This window comes from Gnatocerus cornutus, chromosome 2 (assembly GCF_029298725.1).
Source record: "Gnatocerus cornutus isolate USDA-ARS CGAHR chromosome 2, icGnaCorn1.1, whole genome shotgun sequence".
Lineage (NCBI taxonomy): Eukaryota > Metazoa > Arthropoda > Insecta > Coleoptera > Tenebrionidae > Gnatocerus > Gnatocerus cornutus.
The window spans coordinates 10592140-10617065 of NC_142234.1; the positions used below are offsets into that span (position 1 = coordinate 10592140).

The window sequence follows — 24926 nt, forward strand, 5'->3', positions numbered from 1 at the left end:
AATACTAAGTGTCAAATTACTGAAAGAAATGGCTTTTATTTTTAGAACCGCGGGAAATTTATTGCAAACGTAAAATCAAAATGTTTATATTTAAAACTTTTTAAACAACATTTTTAGGAGATTTTTGGTGTTTCGAAGTTATTGCGACAGAAAGAGGATAAAAACGCCGAAAGGCTACTCGCAGGTTGTTTCTGAATGTGTAATAGACCCAATTATGTCCTTAATTTTAGACTCTGAGTTTGGATCAAAATGTTGCTATTATCACAGGTGCAGCAGATGGCATAGGATTGGCCATAGCAAAAATATTTTTACAATATGGAATATCAGGAATTGCTCTAACAGACAACAGCAAAGAAAAAGGGCGTGAATCCATCAGGAAATTAGTCAACGAATATGGCGAAAATAGAGTTTTGTTCTTCGAGGGAGACATGTCTCATTCAAAAACTTTCGATTGTAATAGGAAAATTTATAGTGGTGTAGAGTTTACAATGATCATTTCAGGTGTTTTTAAAGAGACACTGGATCAGTTTGAAACCGTGACCATCCTAGTGAACAATGCTGGTATAATGACCGACGTTAACTGGGAAAGCCAAGTTAACACAAATCTGGTAACTAAAATGTTACGTATCACTAAAACTAATTAATTGTCGGTAATTCAGTCGAGCACCATCATCGGAACTCTACTTGGAATGCAATACATGTCTAAAACTTCATTAGGACAAGGAGGAACAATCATAAATATGGCATCTATTATGGGGTTAATCCCCTCCTCCGGTTATCCCATTCACACTTTAACCCAATTTGGAATCGTTGGATTTTCACGAGCTATTGGCAGTGTAAACCACTTCGAACGAACTGGGGTAAAAGTCACAGCCCTATGTCCCGGTTTAACCAACACAAAATTATTGAAACAAGCTCCATATCTTGCAATTAATGACAATTTTCGAAAAGAATTTAAGGAAGAATCTAGTGGATGCATGTTCCAAAAACCGGAAAGCGTTGCTGTTGCTACTTTAGATCTGTTATGTGAAGCGCTTCCTGGATCCGTTTGGGTGGTGGAAAATAATAGCAAACCATACGAAATTCGGTTTCCTGAAGTTGCCGATTTGAGATTTAAAAATAATTGTTAAATTGAAGTAAACTATTCTTCATTACGCCTTGCGTCATTTGTGTGGGTTTTATCAACAAATCGTGACCTCGAAGGTCACTTTATCCATTTTTTGTTAAAATTGCGTTGTAATGGCGTTGGACAAAAATGTATTGACTTGCCAGTCAATAATATAAATAATTAAAATCTAATTTATAAGCAATCACGTTTTATCAAATTTTGCCATTTTTACAACATTGTATGATAATATGAAGTAAATTGCTGTTCTCTTATAAAAGTTTGTCTATTAATTATTAGAAATCTGTAACAACATTCTTTCCTTTTAACATTAGATATCTTGTTCTCTTACTCAACGCTTCTATAATTTTTAATTTCATTTCAAATTCGAGAGTATTTTAAAAGACACCATCTGCTTTTAATAATAATTTTCCACCTATTTCTTTACTAACTCAATGCAGTTGATGGAGTTGGTGGACAACAGTCTTTGCTAAAGATTTGTGGTGACCCAAAACAAATTACAATCACAAGATAACAAATCAAGACTGAAAAAGAATTAAGAAATGTGTGTTTTTCAAATGCGCCTCTAGTCAATTTGGCTGTGTTTGACTGCGTGTTGTCACGACGGAATAATAGAACAAGAAAATTATTTCGCTTTTTTCAACAGATTTTCGGTTTTATTTTAAATAAATAATAAATGCAGTAAGGGGCTTGTTCGATGTTGGTAAATCAGAGAATTTGTGTATCAAAGCCAGTCAATTCTTTGAAAGTTTTCTACTCGTTTTATTTTTTTGTTAAATGGTTGCATCAGTAGAACGCTTGCATCTTTGCTAGAGCTTCTTCACAGAACTGTATAGTCAAAATTTCTGCAGTTTACCATTTTCCTTACAAAGAAATTTAACAATAACGAACCGCACAACAGACGTGTAAAATTGTTTCAGCGCGATAATTCCTAACAATTCCAATTCTGATGGTGCAGAGTTTCCAGATATTTTTTATTTATTTGAGTATTATACTATATGTATTACGAAGAAATGCCTTTTTTCTTCATTTTTTAATCTGCACACGTTGCGAATTTCATGTTCAATTTCAATGACCTCGTATATCAATTTTATAAGAATAACTAATTTTGTCCAATTTTATCAGTTTGGTGTCATTTTTGGTTGTTGTGACATTAATCTTGAAATAAAGTCGTGTTTATAAAACAAATACTAACCCAATTTTACTTAACTTAAATTAGACTAATATTGCTTGTAACAGCGTAGTCTCAACTGTTCGAACGATGTCATTTGATATCTCAGGTAAAGTAGCTCTTATTTCTGGAGGTGCTTCAGGAATTGGTCTTAAATACGCGAAAGAATTATTACGAAATGGTTTAAAGGTAAGTCTCCAAAATTAATTGAAAAACTCAACAATTATTTTTAATTAGGGTGTTACGTTGGCCGACGTCAATGATAACTTTGGAAGCCAAGCACTAGAAGAGATTAACAATGAGTTTGGACCAAATAGAGCAATTTTCGTTAAAACAGACGTAACAAGCAAAAAGAATTATGAAGGTAAAAATCTGAACAGTTCTACTCCTATAAAATAAGTAACAGTTATTGTTATTGTTCAGAGGCTTTCAAAAAGACAATCAAAGTCTTCAAAAATTTGGACATCTTGATCAACAATGCTGGTATTCTAAATGACGCAATTTGGGAAAAAGAAATTGCTATCAATATCGTAAGTAAATTCGCTTGTGACTACAATTTTATGAGAAATGTATTTCAAGAACGGGGTAGTGCATGGTATGCTTCTCGGTTTAGAACACTACATCCCCAAATATAAAACTGACCAAGAAGGAGTTATTGTAAACATCTCATCAATAGCAGGTGTCAAGGATTTCAACATGATTCCAATTTACACTGCTACCAAATTCGCCGTAATGGGAATGAGCAAATCTTTTGGAGACGTAGCCCACTATGAAAGAACTAAAGTTAAAGTACTGACACTATGTCCAGGTGTAACAGAAACTCCTTTATTTTCGGAAATTACTGGTAGAAATTTGGGCGAACCTTATCAAAAGCTATTAGAAGCAGATGTGAGCAAACTTCCAACTCAAAAGTAATAATTTACACGAATGGATGAACGAGACAATTAACATATTTTATTTTAGACCTGAAAATGTGGCTATTGGAATGATAAAAATCATCAAAAACGCAAAAACCGGAACAGTATGGATTGTTGAAGGAGGGAAAGACCCTTACGAGTTTATCTTGCCTGAAAGAGAAAGTTTCGCTCCAAAATAAATTACTTATCTAAACAGATGATGTAACTTGGGTGGGTAATAAAATTTTCAATTGCAATTTCGTCGGATATTGATATCAAACCCTTGCGTCTGATGTGTCGTTTTTTAGTGGAAAAGTAATGTGAATGCAGTTACATCAAATTTGAAATAATTGGAAGTTCTATAAAGTAAAAAGCTCTTCAAAGCTGGAAATATAAGTAATAAAAAAATCTAATTCATTATGTGATGTGTAATATTATAAGTTCTGAGTTTTATCAAATTTAGCATTTTCATAACACTGTAAGGTACTTGAATAATTTAAGGTAAATTGTTTGTTATTATGCTTCAACAATCGTAGTAAAGTTTATCTATTAACGCCAAGAGATCTGTAATTATTAATAACATTCTTATCTTTTAACATTAAGTATCTTTCTGTTATTACACAACGTTTCAATAATTTTGCGAGTATTACTGAAACATTAACATTATAGGAGTAATTGCTTCTGTCTAAAATTATTAATTTGGAGTAATTTTACCTGTTATGTTACTTCATTAATCTTATAACGAATAAGTGATGTTTATAAAATAAATTTAATTAATTCAAAATAAAACTATACCCGTCTGAACTCAGAATAATTATACGAACAACAATGTCATTTGATATATCAGGTAAAGTAGCGCTTATTTCTGGAGGTGCCTCTGGAATTGGACTTGGATATGCGAAAGAATTATTACGAAATGGATTAAGGGTAAGTATCAATTTCTCGTTTAAAAACTATAACTACTAATTAGGGTGTTACTTTGGCCGATATCAATGATAATTTCGGAAACCAAGCACTGGAAGAGATCAAAAACGGGTTTGGACCAAACAGAGCTATTTACGTTAAAACAGATGTAACAAACAAACAGAATTATGAAGGTAATACGAACCTTATTAGTTCTATAAAATGACAATAGTTTCTTTTCAGAGGCTTTCAAAAAGACAATCGACGTGTACACAAATCTGGACATTTTGATCAACAACGCTGGTATCCTAAATGATGCCATTTGGGAAAAAGAAATTGCTATTAATATTGTAAGCAAAGCTTATTACGACTATTTTATGAGAAATTTATTTTAAGAATGGGGTAGTACATGGTGTTCTTCTCGGTTTAGAACACTACATCCCCAAATACAAAACTAGCCAAGAAGGAGTTATTGTAAACATATCATCAACAGCAGGTGTCAAAGATTTCAACATGATTCCAATTTACACCGCTACCAAATTCGCGGTAGTAGGAATGAGCAAATCTTTTGGAGATGTAGCCCACTATCAGAGAACTAAAGTTAAAGTTCTGACACTATGTCCAGGAGCAACAGAAACTTCACTACTAGCAGAAATCTCCGGGAGAAATTTGGGCGAACCTTATCAAAAGCTTTTAGAAGCCGATGCGGGCAAACTTCCAACTCAAAAGTAAGTTACACGATTTGGTAAGAAAGACAATTACCATATTATTTAATTTTAGAATTGAAGCTGAGGCTATTGCAATGGTAAAAATAATAAAAAACGCAAAAACTGGAACAGTGTGGGTTGTTGAGGGTGGGAATGATCCTTACGAATTTATTTTGCCTGAGAGAGAAAGTTTTATACCAAAATAAGTTATCTAATCAGATATTATTAATTCCGGCGGATACATTTTATTTGATATGGATCTTTGCGTCTGATGTTATCATTCTATTAGCAAAAAAGTAGTTTGAATGCAGTTGTATTAAATTTACAATAAGAACAATAAGAAGTTCCTGTTTTATGTAATGTTCTATGGTAATGTGTAAATTAAGTTCGACTTCAGACAAAAACGCAATTTTTAAGAAAAGAATTTTCTGGACGTTATCAATATTTACCAATTTTACAACAATGTAGTTAGATAATTTGAGGTAAATTGTTTGTTGGTTCTGTTTTAACAATCGTATTAAACTTTATCTATTAATGCCAAGAAATCTGTAACAACATTCTTATCTTATAACATTTTTTCTTAAACATTGGCTATCTTTCTGTTACACAACGTTTCTACAATTCTGCATTTCATGTGATTTTGCGAGTCTTACTAAAACATAAACTTTATGAGAGTAAATTGCTTTTGTCCAACTTTACCACTTTTATCAGTTTAGTGTAAATTTTAATTGTTATATTAATACATTAATCTTGAAACGAATAAGTGGTGTTTATAAAATAAATAGTTCCAACCGAGTTTTATTTCATTTAAAATAGGACTCGCTTCTATTCACATTATAATAATAATGTCGTTTGATATCTCAGGTAAAGTAGCGCTTATTTCTGGTGGTGCTTCTGGAATTGGACTTAGGTATGCAAAAGAATTATTACGAAATGGATTAAGAGTAAGTGTTAATTTCACCCTATAAAACTATTATATCTACTAATTAGGGTGTCACTTTGGCCGATGTCAATGATAAATTTGGAAACCAAGCACTGGATGAGATCAAAAACGAGTTTGGACCAAACAGAGCAATTTACGTTAAAACAGATGTAACAAGCAAACAGAATTTCGAAGGTACGAATCTGATCACATCTACCATACATAAAATTCACTTTTCAGAGGCTTTCAAAAAAACAATCGATGTGTTCAAAAATTTGGACATTTTAATCAATAATGCTGGCATTCTAAACGACGCAATTTGGGAAAAAGAAATTGCTATCAATATCGTAAGTAAATTCGCTTGTGATTGCCATTTCATGAAAAATATATTTCAAGAACGGGGTAGTGCATGGCATTCTTCTCGGTTTAGAACACTATATCTCTAAATACAAAACTGGCCAAGAAGGAGTTATTGTAAACATATCTTCAATAGCAGGTCTCAAAGAGTTCACTATGGTTCCGATTTACACTGCCACCAAATTCGCGGTCCTAGGAATGAGCAAATCTTTTGGAGATGTAGCTCACTATGAGAGAACTAAAGTTAAAGTACTCACATTATGTCCAGGTGTAACAGAAACTTCTCTAATTACGGAAATAACGGGTAAAAATTTGGGAGATCCTTATCAAAAGCTTTTGGAAGAAAGTTCGGGCAAACTTCCAAGTCAAAAGTAAGTTGCACGAATGGATATTGAAAAAATCACCACATATTTTTAGACCTGAAAGTGTGGCTATTGCTATGGTAAAAATCATCAAAAACGCAAAAACCGGAACAGTATGGGTTGCTGAAGGAGGGAAAGATCCATACGAGTATATTTTGACTGACAGAGAAAATTTTGCACGAAAATAAATTATTTGTAAACAAATTTAACTTGGGGGGGTAATAAAGTTTTTGTTGCAATTCGTCGGAAATATTTTATTTGAACTATTCACATTAATCGATGTTTTTTGTTTAGATAACTAAAATTTTTCCAAGATAAAAAACTAACTGTGTCTTGAAAATATTAATTTAGATACTACTGGAATTAGACTTATAGGCGATTACAAACCATCAAATTCCGCAGAATTGTAAGAAGCAAACTTTGGTTGTACCTATATAATCCTCAGCGGATAAAAGAAAAACCTCCGTAACTAAACTTGGGAAAGTAAACAGCGAAAGAAATAATTAGAGCACCTTGTTACTTATAGGCAATTACACAAATGATTAATAAAATATATCTATAATTACCGATTTGTATGAAAAAAAAAAGAAATTAGTCAAGTTATAAAACAGCTATTTTAAGACTCGCAACGTAATATAATTGAACGCAACCGTCTTTTACCGAATATTATCAGTTTAACGTTATTGCTTCACAACACATCAACAAAGAATGTCTTTTGATATCTCAGGTAAAGTAGCCCTTATTTCAGGAGGCGCTTCTGGAATCGGACTTAGGTATGCCAAAGAACTTTTACGAAATGGTTTAAGGGTAAGTGTAAAATCCACTTAAAAATAAACTAAAATTATTGTCAGGGTGTCATGTTGGCCGATATCAATGATAAATTTGGAAACCAAGCTTTGAAAGAAATCGAAAACGAGTTCGGACCAAAAAGAGCAAGCTATATTCGAACAGACGTTACAAACAAGCAGGTTTATGAGGGTAACGGTTTCCAAAAATGTGAACTATAAAACTAATAAACAATTTGACTTTCAGAGGCTTTTAAAAAGACCATCCAGGTGTTTAAAAATTTGGATATTTTAATCAATAATGCTGGGATAATAGACGATACCATTTGGGAAAAAGAAATAGCAATTAATCTTGTAAATAACCTCGTTTATGATTTTATCATTTCACCTAAAATATTTCCTTCAAGAATGGTGTAGCGAATGGTACTATATTGGGTTTAGAACACTACATCCCTAAATACAAATCTGGAAAAGAAGGAGTCATTGTGAACATATCATCAATTGCTGGTCTTGTTGAGTCCAGCTTGTTTCCAATTTACAGTGCGACCAAATTCGCGATAGTGGGAATGAGCAAATCCTTTGGAACTTTAGACCACTATGAGAGGACCAAAGTTAAGGTACTAACATTATGTCCAGGATTAACAGAAACTGCATTACTTAATGAACTATCTAATAAAAGTTTGGGCGAACCTTATAAAAAACTTGTGTTGGAACAAATTGGCGGATTCTCACGTCAAAAGTAAGAATTATTATTTGTGTAAGTACAAACGTCGTTGAAGTTAGCGTCATTTTATCGGATTCAGTTTCTTAAATTAAACGCCCCAGTACTTCGCCTCAAATGACGCATGCACGCCGGTCGCACTTTTCACATGCGAATTTCCACCGATCGTCGTCTTTTTTTCACACAATTTTTGACCAAATGACACCGTAATGACCTTCTGCCCCATCTTCAATCAAAATTCTCCTTCGACATGAGAACAAAGTGGTAAAACTCAACCCTTAACCTAACTAGAAAATTATTATTCATTTCAACCTCCAATAGTAATGTAGCTTCATAAATACGACATCGAAAAATTACAAATAAATCACTTAGTAATCCCCCATATCGCATATACGCCCACCACCCGTCAGAGGGTGGCAATCTCAACCCTTCAAACACCACCTCCGATTATTTTGAAAAATCCGCAATGTAGCCTTATGAATTTGACATGGAAAAATTACAAATAAATCACTTACTAATCCCCCATATCGTATATACGCCCACCACCCGTCAGAGGGTGGCAATTTCAACCCCTCAAACACGACCTCCGATTATTTTGAAAAATCCGCAATGTAGCCTTATGAATTTGACATGGAAAAATTACAAATAATTTACTTAGTAATCTCCCATATCGCATATACGCCCACCACCCGTCAGAGGGTGGCAATCTCAACCCCTCAAACACCACCTCCCACTATTTTGAAAAATTCGCAATGTAGCCTTTTGAATTTGACATGGAAAAATTACAAATAAATCACTTAGTAATCTCCCATATCGCATATACGCCCACCACCCGTCAGAGGGTGGCAATCTCAACCCCTCAAACACCACCTCCGATTATTTTGAAAAATCCGCAATGTAGCCTTATGAATTTGACATGGAAAAATTACAAATAAATCACTTACTAATCCCCCATATCGTATATACGCCCACCACCCGTCAGAGGGTGGCAATCTCAACCCCTCAAACACGACCTCCGATTATTTTGAAAAATCCGCAATGTAGCCTTATGAATTTGACATGGAAAAATTACAAATAATTTACTTAGTAATCTCCCATATCGCATATACGCCCACCACCCGTCAGAGGGTGGCAATCTCAACCCTTCAAACACCACCTCCGATTATTTTGAAAAATCCGCAATGTAGCCTTATGAATTTGACATGGAAAAATTACAAATAAATCACTTACTAATCCCCCATATTGCATATACGCCCACCACCCGTCAGAGGGTGGCAATCTCAACCCCTCAAACACGACCTCCGATTATTTTGAAAAATCCGCAATGTAGCCCTATGAATTTCACATGGAAAAATTACAAATAAATCACTTACTAATCCCCCATATCGCATATACGCCCACCACCCGTCAGAGGGTGGCAATCTCAACACCTCAAACACCACCTCCCACTATTTTGAAAAATCCGCAATGTAGCCCTATGAATTTGACATGGAAAAATTACAAATAAATCACTTAGTAATCTCCCATATCGCATATATGCCCACCACCCGTCAGAGGGTGGCAATCTCAACCCCTCAAACACGACCTCCGACTATTTTAAAATCCGCAATGTAGCCCTATGAATATGACATGGAAAAATTACAAATAAATCACTTAGTAATCCCCCATATCGCATATATGCCCACCACCCGTCAGAGGGTGGCAATCTCAACCCCTCAAACACGACCTCCGATTATTTTGAAAAATCCGCAATGTAGCCCTATGAATTTGACATGAAAAAATTACAAATAAATCACTTAGTAATCTCCCATATCGCATATATGCCCACCACCCGTCAGAGGGTGGCAATCTCAACCCCTCAAACACCACCTCCCACTATTTTGAAAAATCCGCAATGTAGCCCTATGAATTTGAACTCGAAAAATCACAAATAAATCACTTAGTAATCCCCCATATTGCATATACGCCCACCACCCGTCAGAGGGTGGCAATCTCAACCCCTCAAACACGACCTCCGATTATTTTGAAAAATCCGCAATGTAGCCCTATGAATTTCACATGGAAAAATTACAAATAAATCACTTACTAATCCCCCATATCGCATATACGCCCACCACCCGTCAGAGGGTGGCAATCTCAACACCTCAAACACCACCTCCCACTATTTTGAAAAATCCGCAATGTAGCCCTATGAATTTGACATGGAAAAATTACAAATAAATCACTTAGTAATCTCCCATATCGCATATATGCCCACCACCCGTCAGAGGGTGGCAATCTCAACCCCTCAAACACGACCTCCGACTATTTTAAAATCCGCAATGTAGCCCTATGAATTTGACATGGAAAAATTACAAATAAATCACTTAGTAATCCCCCATATCGCATATATGCCCACCACCCGTCAGAGGGTGGCAATCTCAACCCCTCAAACACGACCTCCGATTATTTTGAAAAATCCGCAATGTAGCCCTATGAATTTGACATGGAAAAATTACAAATAAATCACTTAGTAATCTCCCATATCGCATATATGCCCACCACCCGTCAGAGGGTGGCAATCTCAACCCCTCAAACACCACCTCCCACTATTTTGAAAAATCCGCAATGTAGCCCTATGAATTTGAACTCGAAAAATCACAAATAAATCACTTAGTAATCCCCCATATTGCATATACGCCCACCACCCGTCAGAGGGTGGCAATCTCAACCCCTCAAACACGACCTCCGATTATTTTGAAAAATCCGCAATGTAGCCCTATGAATTTCACATGGAAAAATTACAAATAAATCACTTACTAATCCCCCATATCGCATATACGCCCACCACCCGTCAGAGGGTGGCAATCTCAACACCTCAAACACCACCTCCCACTATTTTGAAAAATCCGCAATGTAGCCCTATGAATTTGACATGGAAAAATTACAAATAAATCACTTAGTAATCTCCCATATCGCATATATGCCCACCACCCGTCAGAGGGTGGCAATCTCAACCCCTCAAACACCACCTCCCACTATTTTGAAAAATCCGCAATGTAGCCCTATGAATTTGAACTCGAAAAATCACAAATAAATCACTTAGTAATCCCCCATATTGCATATACGCCCACCACCCGTCAGAGGGTGGCAATCTCAACCCCTCAAACACGACCTCCGATTATTTTGAAAAATCCGCAATGTAGCCCTATGAATTTGACATGGAAAAATTACAAATAAATCACTTACTAATCCCCCATATCGCATATACGCCCACCACCCGTCAGAGGGTGGCAATCTCAACACCTCAAACACCACCTCCCACTATTTTGAAAAATCCGCAATGTAGCCCTATGAATTTGACATGGAAAAATTACAAATAAATCACTTAGTAATCTCCCATATCGCATATATGCCCACCACCCGTCAGAGGGTGGCAATCTCAACCCCTCAAACACGACCTCCGACTATTTTAAAATCCGCAATGTAGCCCTATGAATTTGACATGGAAAAATTACAAATAAATCACTTAGTAATCCCCCATATCGCATATATGCCCACCACCCGTCAGAGGGTGGCAATCTCAACCCCTCAAACACGACCTCCGATTATTTTGAAAAATCCGCAATGTAGCCCTATGAATTTGACATGGAAAAATTACAAATAAATCACTTAGTAATCTCCCATATCGCATATATGCCCACCACCCGTCAGAGGGTGGCAATCTCAACCCCTCAAACACCACCTCCCACTATTTTGAAAAATCCGCAATGTAGCCCTATGAATTTGAACTCGAAAAATCACAAATAAATCACTTAGTAATCCCCCATATTGCATATACGCCCACCACCCGTCAGAGGGTGGCAATCTCAACCCCTCAAACACGACCTCCGATTATTTTGAAAAATCCGCAATGTAGCCCTATGAATTTGACATGGAAAAATTACAAATAATTTACTTAGTAATCTCCCATATCGCATATACGCCCACCACCCGTCAGAGGGTGGCAATCTCAACCCCTCAAACACCACCTCCGATTATTTTGAAAAATTCGCAATGTAGCCTTTTGAATTTGACATGGAAAAATTACAAATAAATCACTTAGTAATCTCCCATATCGCATATACGCCCACCACCCGTCAGAGGGTGGCAATCTCAACCCCTCAAACACCACCTCCGATTATTTTGAAAAATCCGCAATGTAGCCTTATGAATTTGACATGGAAAAATTACAAATAAATCACTTACTAATCCCCCATATCGTATATACGCCCACCACCCGTCAGAGGGTGGCAATCTCAACCCCTCAAACACGACCTCCGATTATTTTGAAAAATCCGCAATGTAGCCTTATGAATTTGACATGGAAAAATTACAAATAATTTACTTAGTAATCTCCCATATCGCATATACGCCCACCACCCGTCAGAGGGTGGCAATCTCAACCCTTCAAACACCACCTCCGATTATTTTGAAAAATCCGCAATGTAGCCTTATGAATTTGACATGGAAAAATTACAAATAAATCACTTACTAATCCCCCATATTGCATATACGCCCACCACCCGTCAGAGGGTGGCAATCTCAACCCCTCAAACACGACCTCCGATTATTTTGAAAAATCCGCAATGTAGCCCTATGAATTTCACATGGAAAAATTACAAATAAATCACTTACTAATCCCCCATATCGCATATACGCCCACCACCCGTCAGAGGGTGGCAATCTCAACACCTCAAACACCACCTCCCACTATTTTGAAAAATCCGCAATGTAGCCCTATGAATTTGACATGGAAAAATTACAAATAAATCACTTAGTAATCTCCCATATCGCATATATGCCCACCACCCGTCAGAGGGTGGCAATCTCAACCCCTCAAACACCACCTCCCACTATTTTGAAAAATCCGCAATGTAGCCCTATGAATTTGAACTCGAAAAATCACAAATAAATCACTTAGTAATCCCCCATATTGCATATACGCCCACCACCCGTCAGAGGGTGGCAATCTCAACCCCTCAAACACGACCTCCGATTATTTTGAAAAATCCGCAATGTAGCCCTATGAATTTCACATGGAAAAATTACAAATAAATCACTTACTAATCCCCCATATCGCATATACGCCCACCACCCGTCAGAGGGTGGCAATCTCAACACCTCAAACACCACCTCCCACTATTTTGAAAAATCCGCAATGTAGCCCTATGAATTTGACATGGAAAAATTACAAATAAATCACTTAGTAATCTCCCATATCGCATATATGCCCACCACCCGTCAGAGGGTGGCAATCTCAACCCCTCAAACACGACCTCCGACTATTTTAAAATCCGCAATGTAGCCCTATGAATTTGACATGGAAAAATTACAAATAAATCACTTAGTAATCCCCCATATCGCATATATGCCCACCACCCGTCAGAGGGTGGCAATCTCAACCCCTCAAACACGACCTCCGATTATTTTGAAAAATCCGCAATGTAGCCCTATGAATTTGACATGGAAAAATTACAAATAAATCACTTAGTAATCTCCCATATCGCATATATGCCCACCACCCGTCAGAGGGTGGCAATCTCAACCCCTCAAACACCACCTCCCACTATTTTGAAAAATCCGCAATGTAGCCCTATGAATTTGAACTCGAAAAATCACAAATAAATCACTTAGTAATCCCCCATATTGCATATACGCCCACCACCCGTCAGAGGGTGGCAATCTCAACCCCTCAAACACGACCTCCGATTATTTTGAAAAATCCGCAATGTAGCCCTATGAATTTGACATGGAAAAATTACAAATAATTTACTTAGTAATCTCCCATATCGCATATACGCCCACCACCCGTCAGAGGGTGGCAATCTCAACCCCTCAAACACCACCTCCGATTATTTTGAAAAATTCGCAATGTAGCCTTTTGAATTTGACATGGAAAAATTACAAATAAATCACTTAGTAATCCCCCATATCGCATATATGCCCACCACCCGTCAGAGGGTGGCAATCTCAACCCCTCAAACACGACCTCCGATTATTTTGAAAAATCCGCAATGTAGCCCTATGAATTTGACATGGAAAAATTACAAATAAATCACTTAGTAATCTCCCATATCGCATATATGCCCACCACCCGTCAGAGGGTGGCAATCTCAACCCCTCAAACACCACCTCCCACTATTTTGAAAAATCCGCAATGTAGCCCTATGAATTTGAACTCGAAAAATCACAAATAAATCACTTAGTAATCCCCCATATTGCATATACGCCCACCACCCGTCAGAGGGTGGCAATCTCAACCCCTCAAACACGACCTCCGATTATTTTGAAAAATCCGCAATGTAGCCCTATAAATTTCACATGGAAAAATTACAAATAAATCACTTACTAATCCCCCATATCGCATATACGCCCACCACCCGTCAGAGGGTGGCAATCTCAACACCTCAAACACCACCTCCCACTATTTTGAAAAATCCGCAATGTAGCCCTATGAATTTGACATGGAAAAATTACAAATAAATCACTTAGTAATCTCCCATATCGCATATATGCCCACCACCCGTCAGAGGGTGGCAATCTCAACCCCTCAAACACCACCTCCCACTATTTTGAAAAATCCGCAATGTAGCCTTTTGAATTTGACATGGAAAAATTACAAATAAATCACTTAGTAATCCCCCATATCGCATATACGCCCACCACCCGTCAGAGGGTGGCAATCTCAACCCCTTAAACACCGCCTCCGACTGTTGGAAAAATCCGCAATGTAGCTTCGTGAATTTAACATCAAAAAATCACAAATAAATCACTTAGTAATCTCCCATATTGCATATACGCCCACCACCCGTCAGAGGGTGGCAATCTCAACCCCTTTCCACAACTTTCAACTTTTTTCAAAAAACTTTTATTTAGTCCGATGACATCGCTAATTTCTTATATCCGGTTTACACCCTCCAACTGTTAGAGGGTAAAGGTGTAATTGTTTAAACAAAATAATACCTTTTAGTCTGGCAACCCAGAATGCACCTTGTAAAATTGTAGGTTGCATTCTAATTTTTTTTATTGAATTTACGGCCATTGTGTTTTTGACTATGCACCAGAATTTTTTTTAAGTAATTACTGAACATGGGATTTTTTGCGAGAATACGTTAAAATCGATATTTTATCTGAAAATTAAAACTGCCCGTTTTTGCCGTATAATCTTACGCAAAATGTCTCGAGGTTTTCATTAAATTTTCCTTAGAGTTTCTTCAAACTTTAGATACAAAAATAGAGGTTTTATAGATTATAGATTACCAAGCAGGTTTGCTTGACTTTTTTGTTATTTAAAGGAAATAGCTATCTGTTATGTCCTCTTCCGCTGTCTCTATAAAAAATAGCTGCAACAGGTTTTCGTAACACATTTGAAATTTCAATTTTGCATGGACTTTGGATTTTTATTTTAACTAAATTTACTTTTTATTTATAAGGTAAATAAATACAAATAATTTTGAGAAAATCAATGCATATACATACTATGTATGTGTCTCAGAATTTCTGAACGACTCGATAACCTCAGGTTCTGCCTAATTATTGCATTAAGCAAATGAAATTGAAATAGCTCCTTAGATTTTACATTACAGCAATGTAACGCCAACCAATCACAAATATTTTATGAATCAATATTCAAATGTACCTTACATTGTTAGATACTTAGCAACATCGTTTTTGTCACAAAAAGAAACGTATTTGATTGTTTAATTTTATATTGCATTAATTAATTTGTTTTTAGCAAATTTAGCCAGGATCTGTTAACTCATCTTCACCAGTTCTGAGACACTCTGTTTTGAGTACCCACCTAATTATCTAATTAGACTAATAACAATAAAAAATTCGCTAAGTTGGTTGTTTTGTTTTGACCATCCTTTTCGTTGACACGTCACCAGCAAGGAATTTATGTATGTGATTGTTTTCATTAATCGTTTACTTATCAGACGTACGTGAGTTTGTCAAGGCTCGGAGCTGCGTCGACACGGAGGTACAGTTCACGCAACGATTTAGTGCTTTTATGGCTTTGACTTTTTAAATCGTTTACAGCTACTTTACCGCAAACCCCCATAAACATAAACATTCTCTGGTGGTTAGATCTGAACCGGAATACACATTTTTACCCAGCTGGTCAGTCTTACAAATCGAAACAATAGAATTCTTCAAAATACGTCTATCCTACCGGTTTATTTCAATGCAGATAAGACCCAACCACTTGAGGACGATTATGTTTATGAAGGTTTGCGGTAAAATTGCTGTAAACGGTTTAAAAAGTCAAAGCCACAACCGCACTAGATCGTTTGGTGAACTGTAATGGAAAACCCTGGGTGGTGTCTACCCTACACAGGATAATAATTGATATTTTAAGGAATAGGTACATGCGTATAGATAATTTTACTTGGAATTTGCAATTTCGATTTGTAACATTTTGTAACCTCTTGCACATTTTGTCATTTAGCACCTATTAGGCATCAAATTGTAATATTTAGTTTCGTGACGGAACCATTTAATTTCCTTTAATTCAATTCAATTTACCTAGCTCTATTTGATTTACAATATGAAATGCACTAGGCTACATAATCAGTCGGCCCGCCATTTTGTCTACGATGTTTTCAAATGAAATAACGTTTCTTCAGATCCTATTTGAGGAGCAGACTTTCAAAGTGCAGTTTATCCATTTTTTCACAAATTGAGATATTGGCGCCATTTTGTTTTTTTGCGAAATTCTCTTCTATTCTAGTCGTGAAATTTGTGTGCAAATAGTACATAATTTTCCTTATTATATTGCTACATGTTTAAAAATGCAAGTTATTTCTTAAAGGAGCTGCAGATTATATTAATTTCTAAAAATATGCAATAAGGACAAACTGCATTTTGAAAGTCTGCTCCTCATTTGTAAAATGTATCCCCTGTAAAGTCTGCAAATCTAAAAAAGAGAAGCTGTATTCTGGGTTGCCAGATAAAAAAAACTGGCTATTTTGTTTAAATAAAACGATACTCTTTGAGAGTTAGTAAAGCTATTTTTGAAATAAAACATTATTCAGTAAATTTTTTAAATTTTCTTGATACTAATGACGTTATGCTAAATTTTAAATTTTTTACATTTACAGAACGTGAATACATAAAGGGTGCTGGTTTTCTACCCTTTGACGGTGGGGGCAATCCTTATGTAAATTAACAGACGATTTATTTATACATTTTTTTATATTATTTTGAACGGGCTACATTGAGGTGTTTCGAAAAATGCCGGATACTGTAGAAAGAGGGTTATGTTTGCCACCCTCTCAAAAGTAGTAGGAGAATACCCAATATGGGGGATTACTAAGTGATTTATTTGTGATTTTTCCATGTCAAATTCAAAAGGCTACATTGCGGATTTTTCGAAATAGTGGGAGGTGGTGTTTGAGGGGTTGAGATTGCCACCCTCTGACGGGTGGTGGGCGTATATGCGATATGGGAGATTACTAAGTGATTTATTTGTAATTTTTCCATGTCAAATTCATAGGGCTACATTGCGGATTTTTCAAAATAGTGGGAGGTGGTGTTTGAGGTGTTGAGATTGCCACCCTCTGACGGGTGGTGGGCGTATATGCGATATGGGGGATTAGTAAGTGATTTATTTGTAATTTTTCCATGTCAAATTCATAGGGCTACATTGCGGATTTTTCAAAATAATCGGAGGTCGTGTTTGAGGGGTTGAGATTGCCACCCTCTGACGGGTGGTGGGCGTATATGCAATATGGGGGATTACTAAGTGATTTATTTGTGATTTTTCGAGTTCAAATTCATAGGGCTACATTGCGGATTTTTCAAAATAGTGGGAGGTGGTGTTTGAGGGGTTGAGATTGCCACCCTCTGACGGGTGGTGGGCGTATATGCGATATGGGAGATTACTAAGTAAATTATTTGTAATTTTTCCATGTCAAATTCATAGGGCTACATTGCGGATTTTTCAAAATAATCGGAGGTCGTGTTTGAGGGGTTGAGATTGCCACCCTCTGACGGGTGGTGGGCGTATATGCAATATGGGGGATTACTAAGTGATTTATTTGTGATTTTTCGAGTTCAAATTCATAGGGCTACATTGCGGATTTTTCAAAATAGTGGGAGGTGGTGTTTGAGGGGTTGAGATTGCCACCCTCTGACGGGTGGTGGGCGTATATGCAATATGGGAGATTACTAAGTAAATTATTTGTAATTTTTCCATGTCAAATTCATAGGGCTACATTGCGGATTTTTCAAAATAATCGGAGGTCGTGTTTGAGGGGTTGAGATTGCCACCCTCTGACGGGTGGTGGGCGTATATGCAATATGGGGGATTACTAAGTGATTTATTTGTGATTTTTCGAGTTCAAATTCATAGGGCTACATTGCGGATTTTTCAAAATAGTGGGAGGTGGTGTTTGAGGGGTTGAGATTGCCACCCTCTGACGGGTGGTGGGCATATATGCGATATGGGAGATTACTAAGTGATTTATTTGTAATTTTTCCATGTCAAATTCATAGGGCTACATTGCGGATTTTTCAAAATAGTGGGAGGTGGTGTTTGAGGTGTTGAGATTGCCACCCTCTGACGGGTGGTGGGCGTATATGCGATATGGGGGATTAGTAAGTGATTTATTTGTAATTTTTCCATGTCAAATTCATAGGGCTACATTGCGGATTTTTCAAAATAATCGGAGGTCGTGTTTGAGGGGTTGAGATTGCCACCCTCTGACGGGTGGTGGGCGTATATGCAATATGGGGGATTACTAAGTGATTTATTTGTGATTTTTCGAGTTCAAATTCATAGGGCTACATTGCGGATTTTTCAAAATAGTGGGAGGTGGTGTTTGAGGGGTTGAGATTGCCACCCTCTGACGGGTGGTGGGCATATATGCGATATGGGAGATTACTAAGTGATTTATTTGTAATTTTTCCATGTCAAATTCATAGGGCTACATTGCGGATTTTTCAAAATAATCGGAGGTCGTGTTTGAGGGGTTGAGATTGCCACCCTCTGACGGGTGGTGGGCATATATGCGATATGGGGGATTACTAAGTGATTTATTTGTAATTTTTCCATGTCAAATTCATAGGGCTACATTGCGGATTTTTCAAAATAGTGGGAGGTGGTGTTTGAGGGGTTGAGATTGCCACCCTCTGACGGGTGGTGGGCATATATGCGATATGGGAGATTACTAAGTGATTTATTTGTAATTTTTCCATGTCAAATTCATAGGGCTACATTGCGGATTTTTCAAAATAATCGGAGGTCGTGTTTGAGGGGTTGAGATTGCCACCCTCTGACGGGTGGTGGGCATATATGCGATATGGGGGATTACTAAGTGATTTATTTGTAATTTTTCCATGTCAAATTCATAGGGCTACATTGCGGATTTTAAAATAGTCGGAGGTCGTGTTTGAGGGGTTGAGATTGCCACCCTCTGACGGGTGGTGGGCATATATGCGATATGGGAGATTACTAAGTGATTTATTTGTAATTTTTCCATGTCAAATTCATAGGGCTACATTGCGGATTTTTCAAAATAGTGGGAGGTGGTGTTTGAGGTGTTGAGATTGCCACCCTCTGACGGGTGGTGGGCGTATATGCGATATGGGGGATTAGTAAGTGATTTATTTGTAATTTTTCCATGTCAAATTCATAGGGCTACATTGCGGATTTTTCAAAATAATCGGAGGTCGTGTTTGAGGGGTTGAGATTGCCACCCTCTGACGGGTGGTGGGCGTATATGCAATATGGGGGATTACTAAGTGATTTATTTGTGATTTTTCGAGTTCAAATTCATAGGGCTACATTGCGGATTTTTCAAAATAGTGGGAGGTGGTGTTTGAGGGGTTGAGATTGCCACCCTCTGACGGGTGGTGGGCATATATGCGATATGGGAGATTACTAAGTGATTTATTTGTAATTTTTTCATGTCAAATTCATAGGGCTACATTGCGGATTTTTCAAAATAATCGGAGGTCGTGTTTGAGGGGTTGAGATTGCCACCCTCTGACGGGTGGTGGGCATATATGCGATATGGGGGATTACTAAGTGATTTATTTGTAATTTTTCCATGTCAAATTCATAGGGCTACATTGCGGATTTTTCAAAATAGTGGGAGGTGGTGTTTGAGGGGTTGAGATTGCCACCCTCTGACGGGTGGTGGGCATATATGCGATATGGGAGATTACTAAGTGATTTATTTGTAATTTTTCCATGTCAAATTCATAGGGCTACATTGCGGATTTTTCAAAATAGTGGGAGGTGGTGTTTGAGGTGTTGAGATTGCCACCCTCTGACGGGTGGTGGGCGTATATGCGATATGGGGGATTAGTAAGTGATTTATTTGTAATTTTTCCATGTCAAATTCATAGGGCTACATTGCGGATTTTTCAAAATAATCGGAGGTCGTGTTTGAGGGGTTGAGATTGCCACCCTCTGACGGGTGGTGGGCGTATATGCAATATGGGGGATTACTAAGTGATTTATTTGTGATTTTTCGAGTTCAAATTCATAGGGCCACATTGCGGATTTTTCAAAATAGTGGGAGGTGGTGTTTGAGGGGTTGAGATTGCCACCCTCTGACGGGTGGTGGGCATATATGCGATATGGGAGATTACTAAGTGATTTATTTGTAATTTTTTCATGTCAAATTCATAGGGCTACATTGCGGATTTTTCAAAATAATCGGAGGTCGTGTTTGAGGGGTTGAGATTGCCACCCTCTGACGGGTGGTGGGCATATATGCGATATGGGGGATTACTAAGTGATTTATTTGTAATTTTTCCATGTCAAATTCATAGGGCTACATTGCGGATTTTAAAATAGTCGGAGGTCGTGTTTGAGGGGTTGAGATTGCCACCCTCTGACGGGTGGTGGGCATATATGCGATATGGGAGATTACTAAGTGATTTATTTGTAATTTTTCCATGTCAAATTCATAGGGCTACATTGCGGATTTTTCAAAATAGTGGGAGGTGGTGTTTGAGGTGTTGAGATTGCCACCCTCTGACGGGTGGTGGGCGTATATGCGATATGGGGGATTAGTAAGTGATTTATTTGTAATTTTTCCATGTCAAATTCATAGGGCTACATTGCGGATTTTTCAAAATAATCGGAGGTCGTGTTTGAGGGGTTGAGATTGCCACCCTCTGACGGGTGGTGGGCGTATATGCAATATGGGGGATTACTAAGTGATTTATTTGTGATTTTTCGAGTTCAAATTCATAGGGCTACATTGCGGATTTTTCAAAATAGTGGGAGGTGGTGTTTGAGGGGTTGAGATTGCCACCCTCTGACGGGTGGTGGGCATATATGCGATATGGGAGATTACTAAGTGATTTATTTGTAATTTTTCCATGTCAAATTCATAGGGCTACATTGCGGATTTTTCAAAATAGTCGGAGGTCGTGTTTAAGGGGTTGAGATTGCCACCCTCTGACGGGTGGTGGGCGTATATGCGGTATGGGAGATTACTAAGTGATTTATTTGTAATTTTTTCATGTCAAATTCATAGGGCTACATTGCGGATTTTTCAAAATAATCGGAGGTCGTGTTTGAGGGGTTGAGATTGCCACCCTCTGACGGGTGGTGGGCGTATATGCGATATGGGAGATTACTAAGTGATTTATTTGTGATTTTTCGAGTTCAAATTCATGGGGCTACATTGCGGATTTTTCGAAATAGTCGGAGGTCGTGTTTGAGGGGTTAGATTGCCACCCTCTGACGGGTGGTGGGCGTATTTGCGATATGGGAGATTACTAAGTGATTTATTTGTAATTTTTCGAGTTCAAATTCATAGGGCTACATTGCGGATTTTTCAAAATAATCGGAGGTCGTGTTTGAGGGGTTGAGATTGCCACCCTCTGACGGGTGGTGGGCATATATGCGATATGGGAGATTACTAAGTGATTTATTTGTAATTTTTCCATGTCAAATTCATAGGGCTACATTGCGGATTTTTCAAAATAATCGGAGGTGGTGTTTGAAGGGTTGAGATTGCCACCCTCTGACGGGTGGTGGGCGTATATGCGATACGGGAGATTACTAAGTGATTTATTTGTGATTTTTCGAGTTCAAATTCATAGGGCTACATTGCGGATTTTTCAAAATAATCGAAGGTGGTGTTTGAGGGGTTGAGATTGCCACCCTCTGACGGGTGGTGGGCGTATATGCGATATGGGGAATTACTAAGTGATTTATTTGTAATTTTTCCATGTCAAATTCATAGGGCTACATTGCGGATTTTAAAATAGTCGGAGGTCGTGTTTGAGGGGTTGAGATTGCCACCCTCTGACGGGTGGTGGGCATATATGCGATATGGGGGATTACTAAGTGATTTATTTGTAATTTTTCCATGTCAAATTCATAGGGCTACATTGCGGATTTTTCAAAATAGTGGGAGGTGGTGTTTGAGGGGTTGAGATTGCCACCCTCTGACGGGTGGTGGGCGTATATGCGATACGGGAGATTACTAAGTGATTTATTTGTGATTTTTCGAGTTCAAATTCATGGGGCTACATTGCGGATTTTTCGAAATAGTCGGAGGTCGTGTTTGAGGGGTTGAGATTGCCACCCTCTGACGGGTGGTGGGCGTATATGCGATACGGGAGATTACTAAGTGATTTATTTGTGATTTTTCGAGTTCAAATTCATGGGGCTACATTGCGGATTTTTCGAAATAGTCGGAGGTCGTGTTTGAGGGGTTGAGATTGCCACCCTCTGACGGGTGGTGGGCGTATTTGCGATATGGGAGATTACTAAGTGATTTATTTGTAATTTTTCGAGTTCAAATTCATAGGGCTACATTGCGGATTTTTCGAAATAGTGGGAGGTGGTGTTTGAGGGGTTGAGATTGCCACCCTCTGACGGGTGGTGGGCGTATATGCGATATGGGAGATTACTAAGTGATTTATTTGTAATTTTTCCATGTCAAATTCATAGGGCTACATTGCGGATTTTTCAAAATAATCGGAGGTCGTGTTTGAGGGGTTGAGATTGCCCCTCTCTGACGGGTGGTGGGCGTATATGCGATATGGGAGATTACTAAGTGATTTATTTGTAATTTTTCCATGTCAAATTCATAGGGCTACATTGCGGATTTTTCAAAATAATCGAAGGTGGTGTTTGAGGGGTTGAGATTGCCACCCTCTGACGGGTGGTGGGCGTATATGCGATATGGGGGATTACTAAGTGATTTATTTGTGATTTTTCGAGTTCAAATTCATAGGGCTACATTGCGGATTTTTCAAAATAGTCGGAGGTCGTGTTTAAGGGGTTGAGATTGCCACCCTCTGACGGGTGGTGGGCGTATATGCGGTATGGGAGATTACTAAGTGATTTATTTGTAATTTTTCCATGTCAAATTCATAGGGCTACATTGCGGATTTTTCAAAATAATCGGAGGTCGTGTTTGAGGGGTTGAGATTGCCACCCTCTGACGGGTGGTGGGCATATATGCGATATGGGAGATTACTAAGTGATTTATTTGTAATTTTTCCATGTCAAATTCATAGGGCTACATTGCGGATTTTTCAAAATAATCGGAGGTGGTGTTTGAAGGGTTGAGATTGCCACCCTCTGACGGGTGGTGGGCGTATATGCGATACGGGAGATTACTAAGTGATTTATTTGTGATTTTTCGAGTTCAAATTCATAGGGCTACATTGCGGATTTTAAAATAGTCGGAGGTCGTGTTTGAGGGGTTGAGATTGCCACCCTCTGACGGGTGGTGGGCATATATGCGATATGGGGAATTACTAAGTGATTTATTTGTAATTTTTCCATGTCAAATTCATAGGGCTACATTGCGGATTTTTCAAAATAATCGGAGGTCGTGTTTGAGGGGTTGAGATTGCCACCCTCTGACGGGTGGTGGGCATATATGCGATATGGGAGATTACTAAGTGATTTATTTGTAATTTTTCCATGTCAAATTCATAGGGCTACATTGCGGATTTTTCAAAATAATCGGAGGTCGTGTTTGAGGGGTTGAGATTGCCACCCTCTGACGGGTGGTGGGCATATATGCGATATGGGAGATTACTAAGTGATTTATTTGTAATTTTTCCATGTCAAATTCATAGGGCTACATTGCGGATTTTTCAAAATAATCGGAGGTCGTGTTTGAGGGGTTGAGATTGCCACCCTCTGACGGGTGGTGGGCTTATATGCGATATGGGAGATTACTAAGTGATTTATTTGTAATTTTTCCATGTCAAATTCAAAAGGCTACATTGCGGATTTTTCAAGATAATCGGAGGTGGTGTTTGAGGGGTTGAGATTGCCACCCTCTGACGGGTGGTGGGCGTATATGCGATATGGGGGATTACTAAGTGATTTATTTGTAATTTTTCGATGTCGTATTTATGAAGCTACATTACTATTGGAGGTTGAAATGAATAATAATTTTCTAGTTAGGTTAAGGGTTGAGTTTTACCACTTTGTTCTCATGTAGAAGGAGAATTTTGATTGAAGATGGGGCAGAAGGTCATTACGGTGTCATTTGGTCAAAAATTGTGTGAAAAAAAGACGACGATCGGTGGAAATTCGCATGTGAAAAGTGCGACCGGCATGCATGCGTCATTTGAGGCGAAGTACTGCGGCGTTTAATTTAAGAAACTGAATCCGATAAAATGACGCTAACTTCAGCGACATTAAGTACAAATAGTATTGTGTTAATCATTCAACCTTAGACCTGAAAGCGTTGCTCTTGCCATGGTCGCAATTATTAAAATGGGAAAACCTGGATCTGTCTGGATAACTGAAGGAGGGAAAGACCCGTTCGAGTTCTCTTTATCTGCTGAAGATGTTTTTGCACCAAAACCCAAATCTGTATGCACATGCCGGTCATAACAGTTGGATAATAAAATCTTAGTATGAGTTGGGAATTTCAGTTGTTACTAAGTTGTGTGCAAAATTAATAAAATTATCAATCCTGAACTTTTCATTTTTTACGAGGGACGATATTTAAACA

General features: G+C 37.9%; 5 protein-coding genes across 6 annotated transcripts; all 5 read left to right on the top strand.

The window, feature by feature from the left end:
* Positions 1 to 28: 28 nt before the first annotated feature.
* LOC148178906 (15-hydroxyprostaglandin dehydrogenase [NAD(+)]-like) lies at positions 29 to 1130 on the top strand. Its single transcript, XM_088029499.1, has 5 exons — positions 29 to 69; positions 118 to 187; positions 231 to 453; positions 502 to 608; positions 660 to 1130. Exons 1-5 carry the CDS (start codon positions 29 to 31, stop codon positions 1128 to 1130), a joined length of 912 nt encoding a protein of 303 aa, XP_087885625.1.
* A 1158-nt stretch (positions 1131 to 2288) lies between these two features.
* LOC148178907 (15-hydroxyprostaglandin dehydrogenase [NAD(+)]-like) lies at positions 2289 to 3393 on the top strand. Its single transcript, XM_088031546.1, has 5 exons — positions 2289 to 2486; positions 2535 to 2661; positions 2721 to 2827; positions 2877 to 3208; positions 3261 to 3393. The coding sequence occupies exons 1-5, from the start codon at positions 2388 to 2390 to the stop codon at positions 3391 to 3393; spliced, it is 798 nt and encodes a 265-aa protein (XP_087887672.1). The 5' UTR covers positions 2289 to 2387.
* A 440-nt stretch (positions 3394 to 3833) lies between these two features.
* Positions 3834 to 5598, top strand: LOC148178908 (15-hydroxyprostaglandin dehydrogenase [NAD(+)]-like). The gene is made up of 5 exons (XM_088031544.1): positions 3834 to 4120; positions 4164 to 4290; positions 4340 to 4446; positions 4493 to 4824; positions 4877 to 5598. The coding sequence occupies exons 1-5, from the start codon at positions 4022 to 4024 to the stop codon at positions 5007 to 5009; spliced, it is 798 nt and encodes a 265-aa protein (XP_087887670.1). The 5' UTR covers positions 3834 to 4021; the 3' UTR covers positions 5010 to 5598.
* Positions 5599 to 5648: 50 nt separating this feature from the next.
* Positions 5649 to 6685, top strand: LOC148178909 (15-hydroxyprostaglandin dehydrogenase [NAD(+)]-like). Its single transcript, XM_088031545.1, has 5 exons — positions 5649 to 5747; positions 5794 to 5920; positions 5966 to 6072; positions 6122 to 6453; positions 6500 to 6685. The coding sequence occupies exons 1-5, from the start codon at positions 5649 to 5651 to the stop codon at positions 6630 to 6632; spliced, it is 798 nt and encodes a 265-aa protein (XP_087887671.1). The 3' UTR covers positions 6633 to 6685.
* Positions 6686 to 7057: 372 nt separating this feature from the next.
* On the top strand, positions 7058 to 24892 carry LOC148178910 (15-hydroxyprostaglandin dehydrogenase [NAD(+)]-like). 2 transcript variants are annotated; one of them, XM_088031542.1, is made up of 5 exons: positions 7058 to 7251; positions 7296 to 7422; positions 7477 to 7583; positions 7637 to 7968; positions 24646 to 24892. In XM_088031542.1, the coding sequence occupies exons 1-5, from the start codon at positions 7153 to 7155 to the stop codon at positions 24803 to 24805; spliced, it is 825 nt and encodes a 274-aa protein (XP_087887668.1). In that variant the 5' UTR covers positions 7058 to 7152; the 3' UTR covers positions 24806 to 24892. The 2 variants fall into 2 exon arrangements, with proteins under 2 accessions (XP_087887668.1, XP_087887669.1); XM_088031543.1 differs by lacking the exon at positions 24646 to 24892 and adding an exon at positions 15707 to 15815 and having other exon boundaries at positions 7060 to 7251; positions 7637 to 7846.
* The last annotated feature ends 34 nt before the right edge of the window (positions 24893 to 24926 follow it).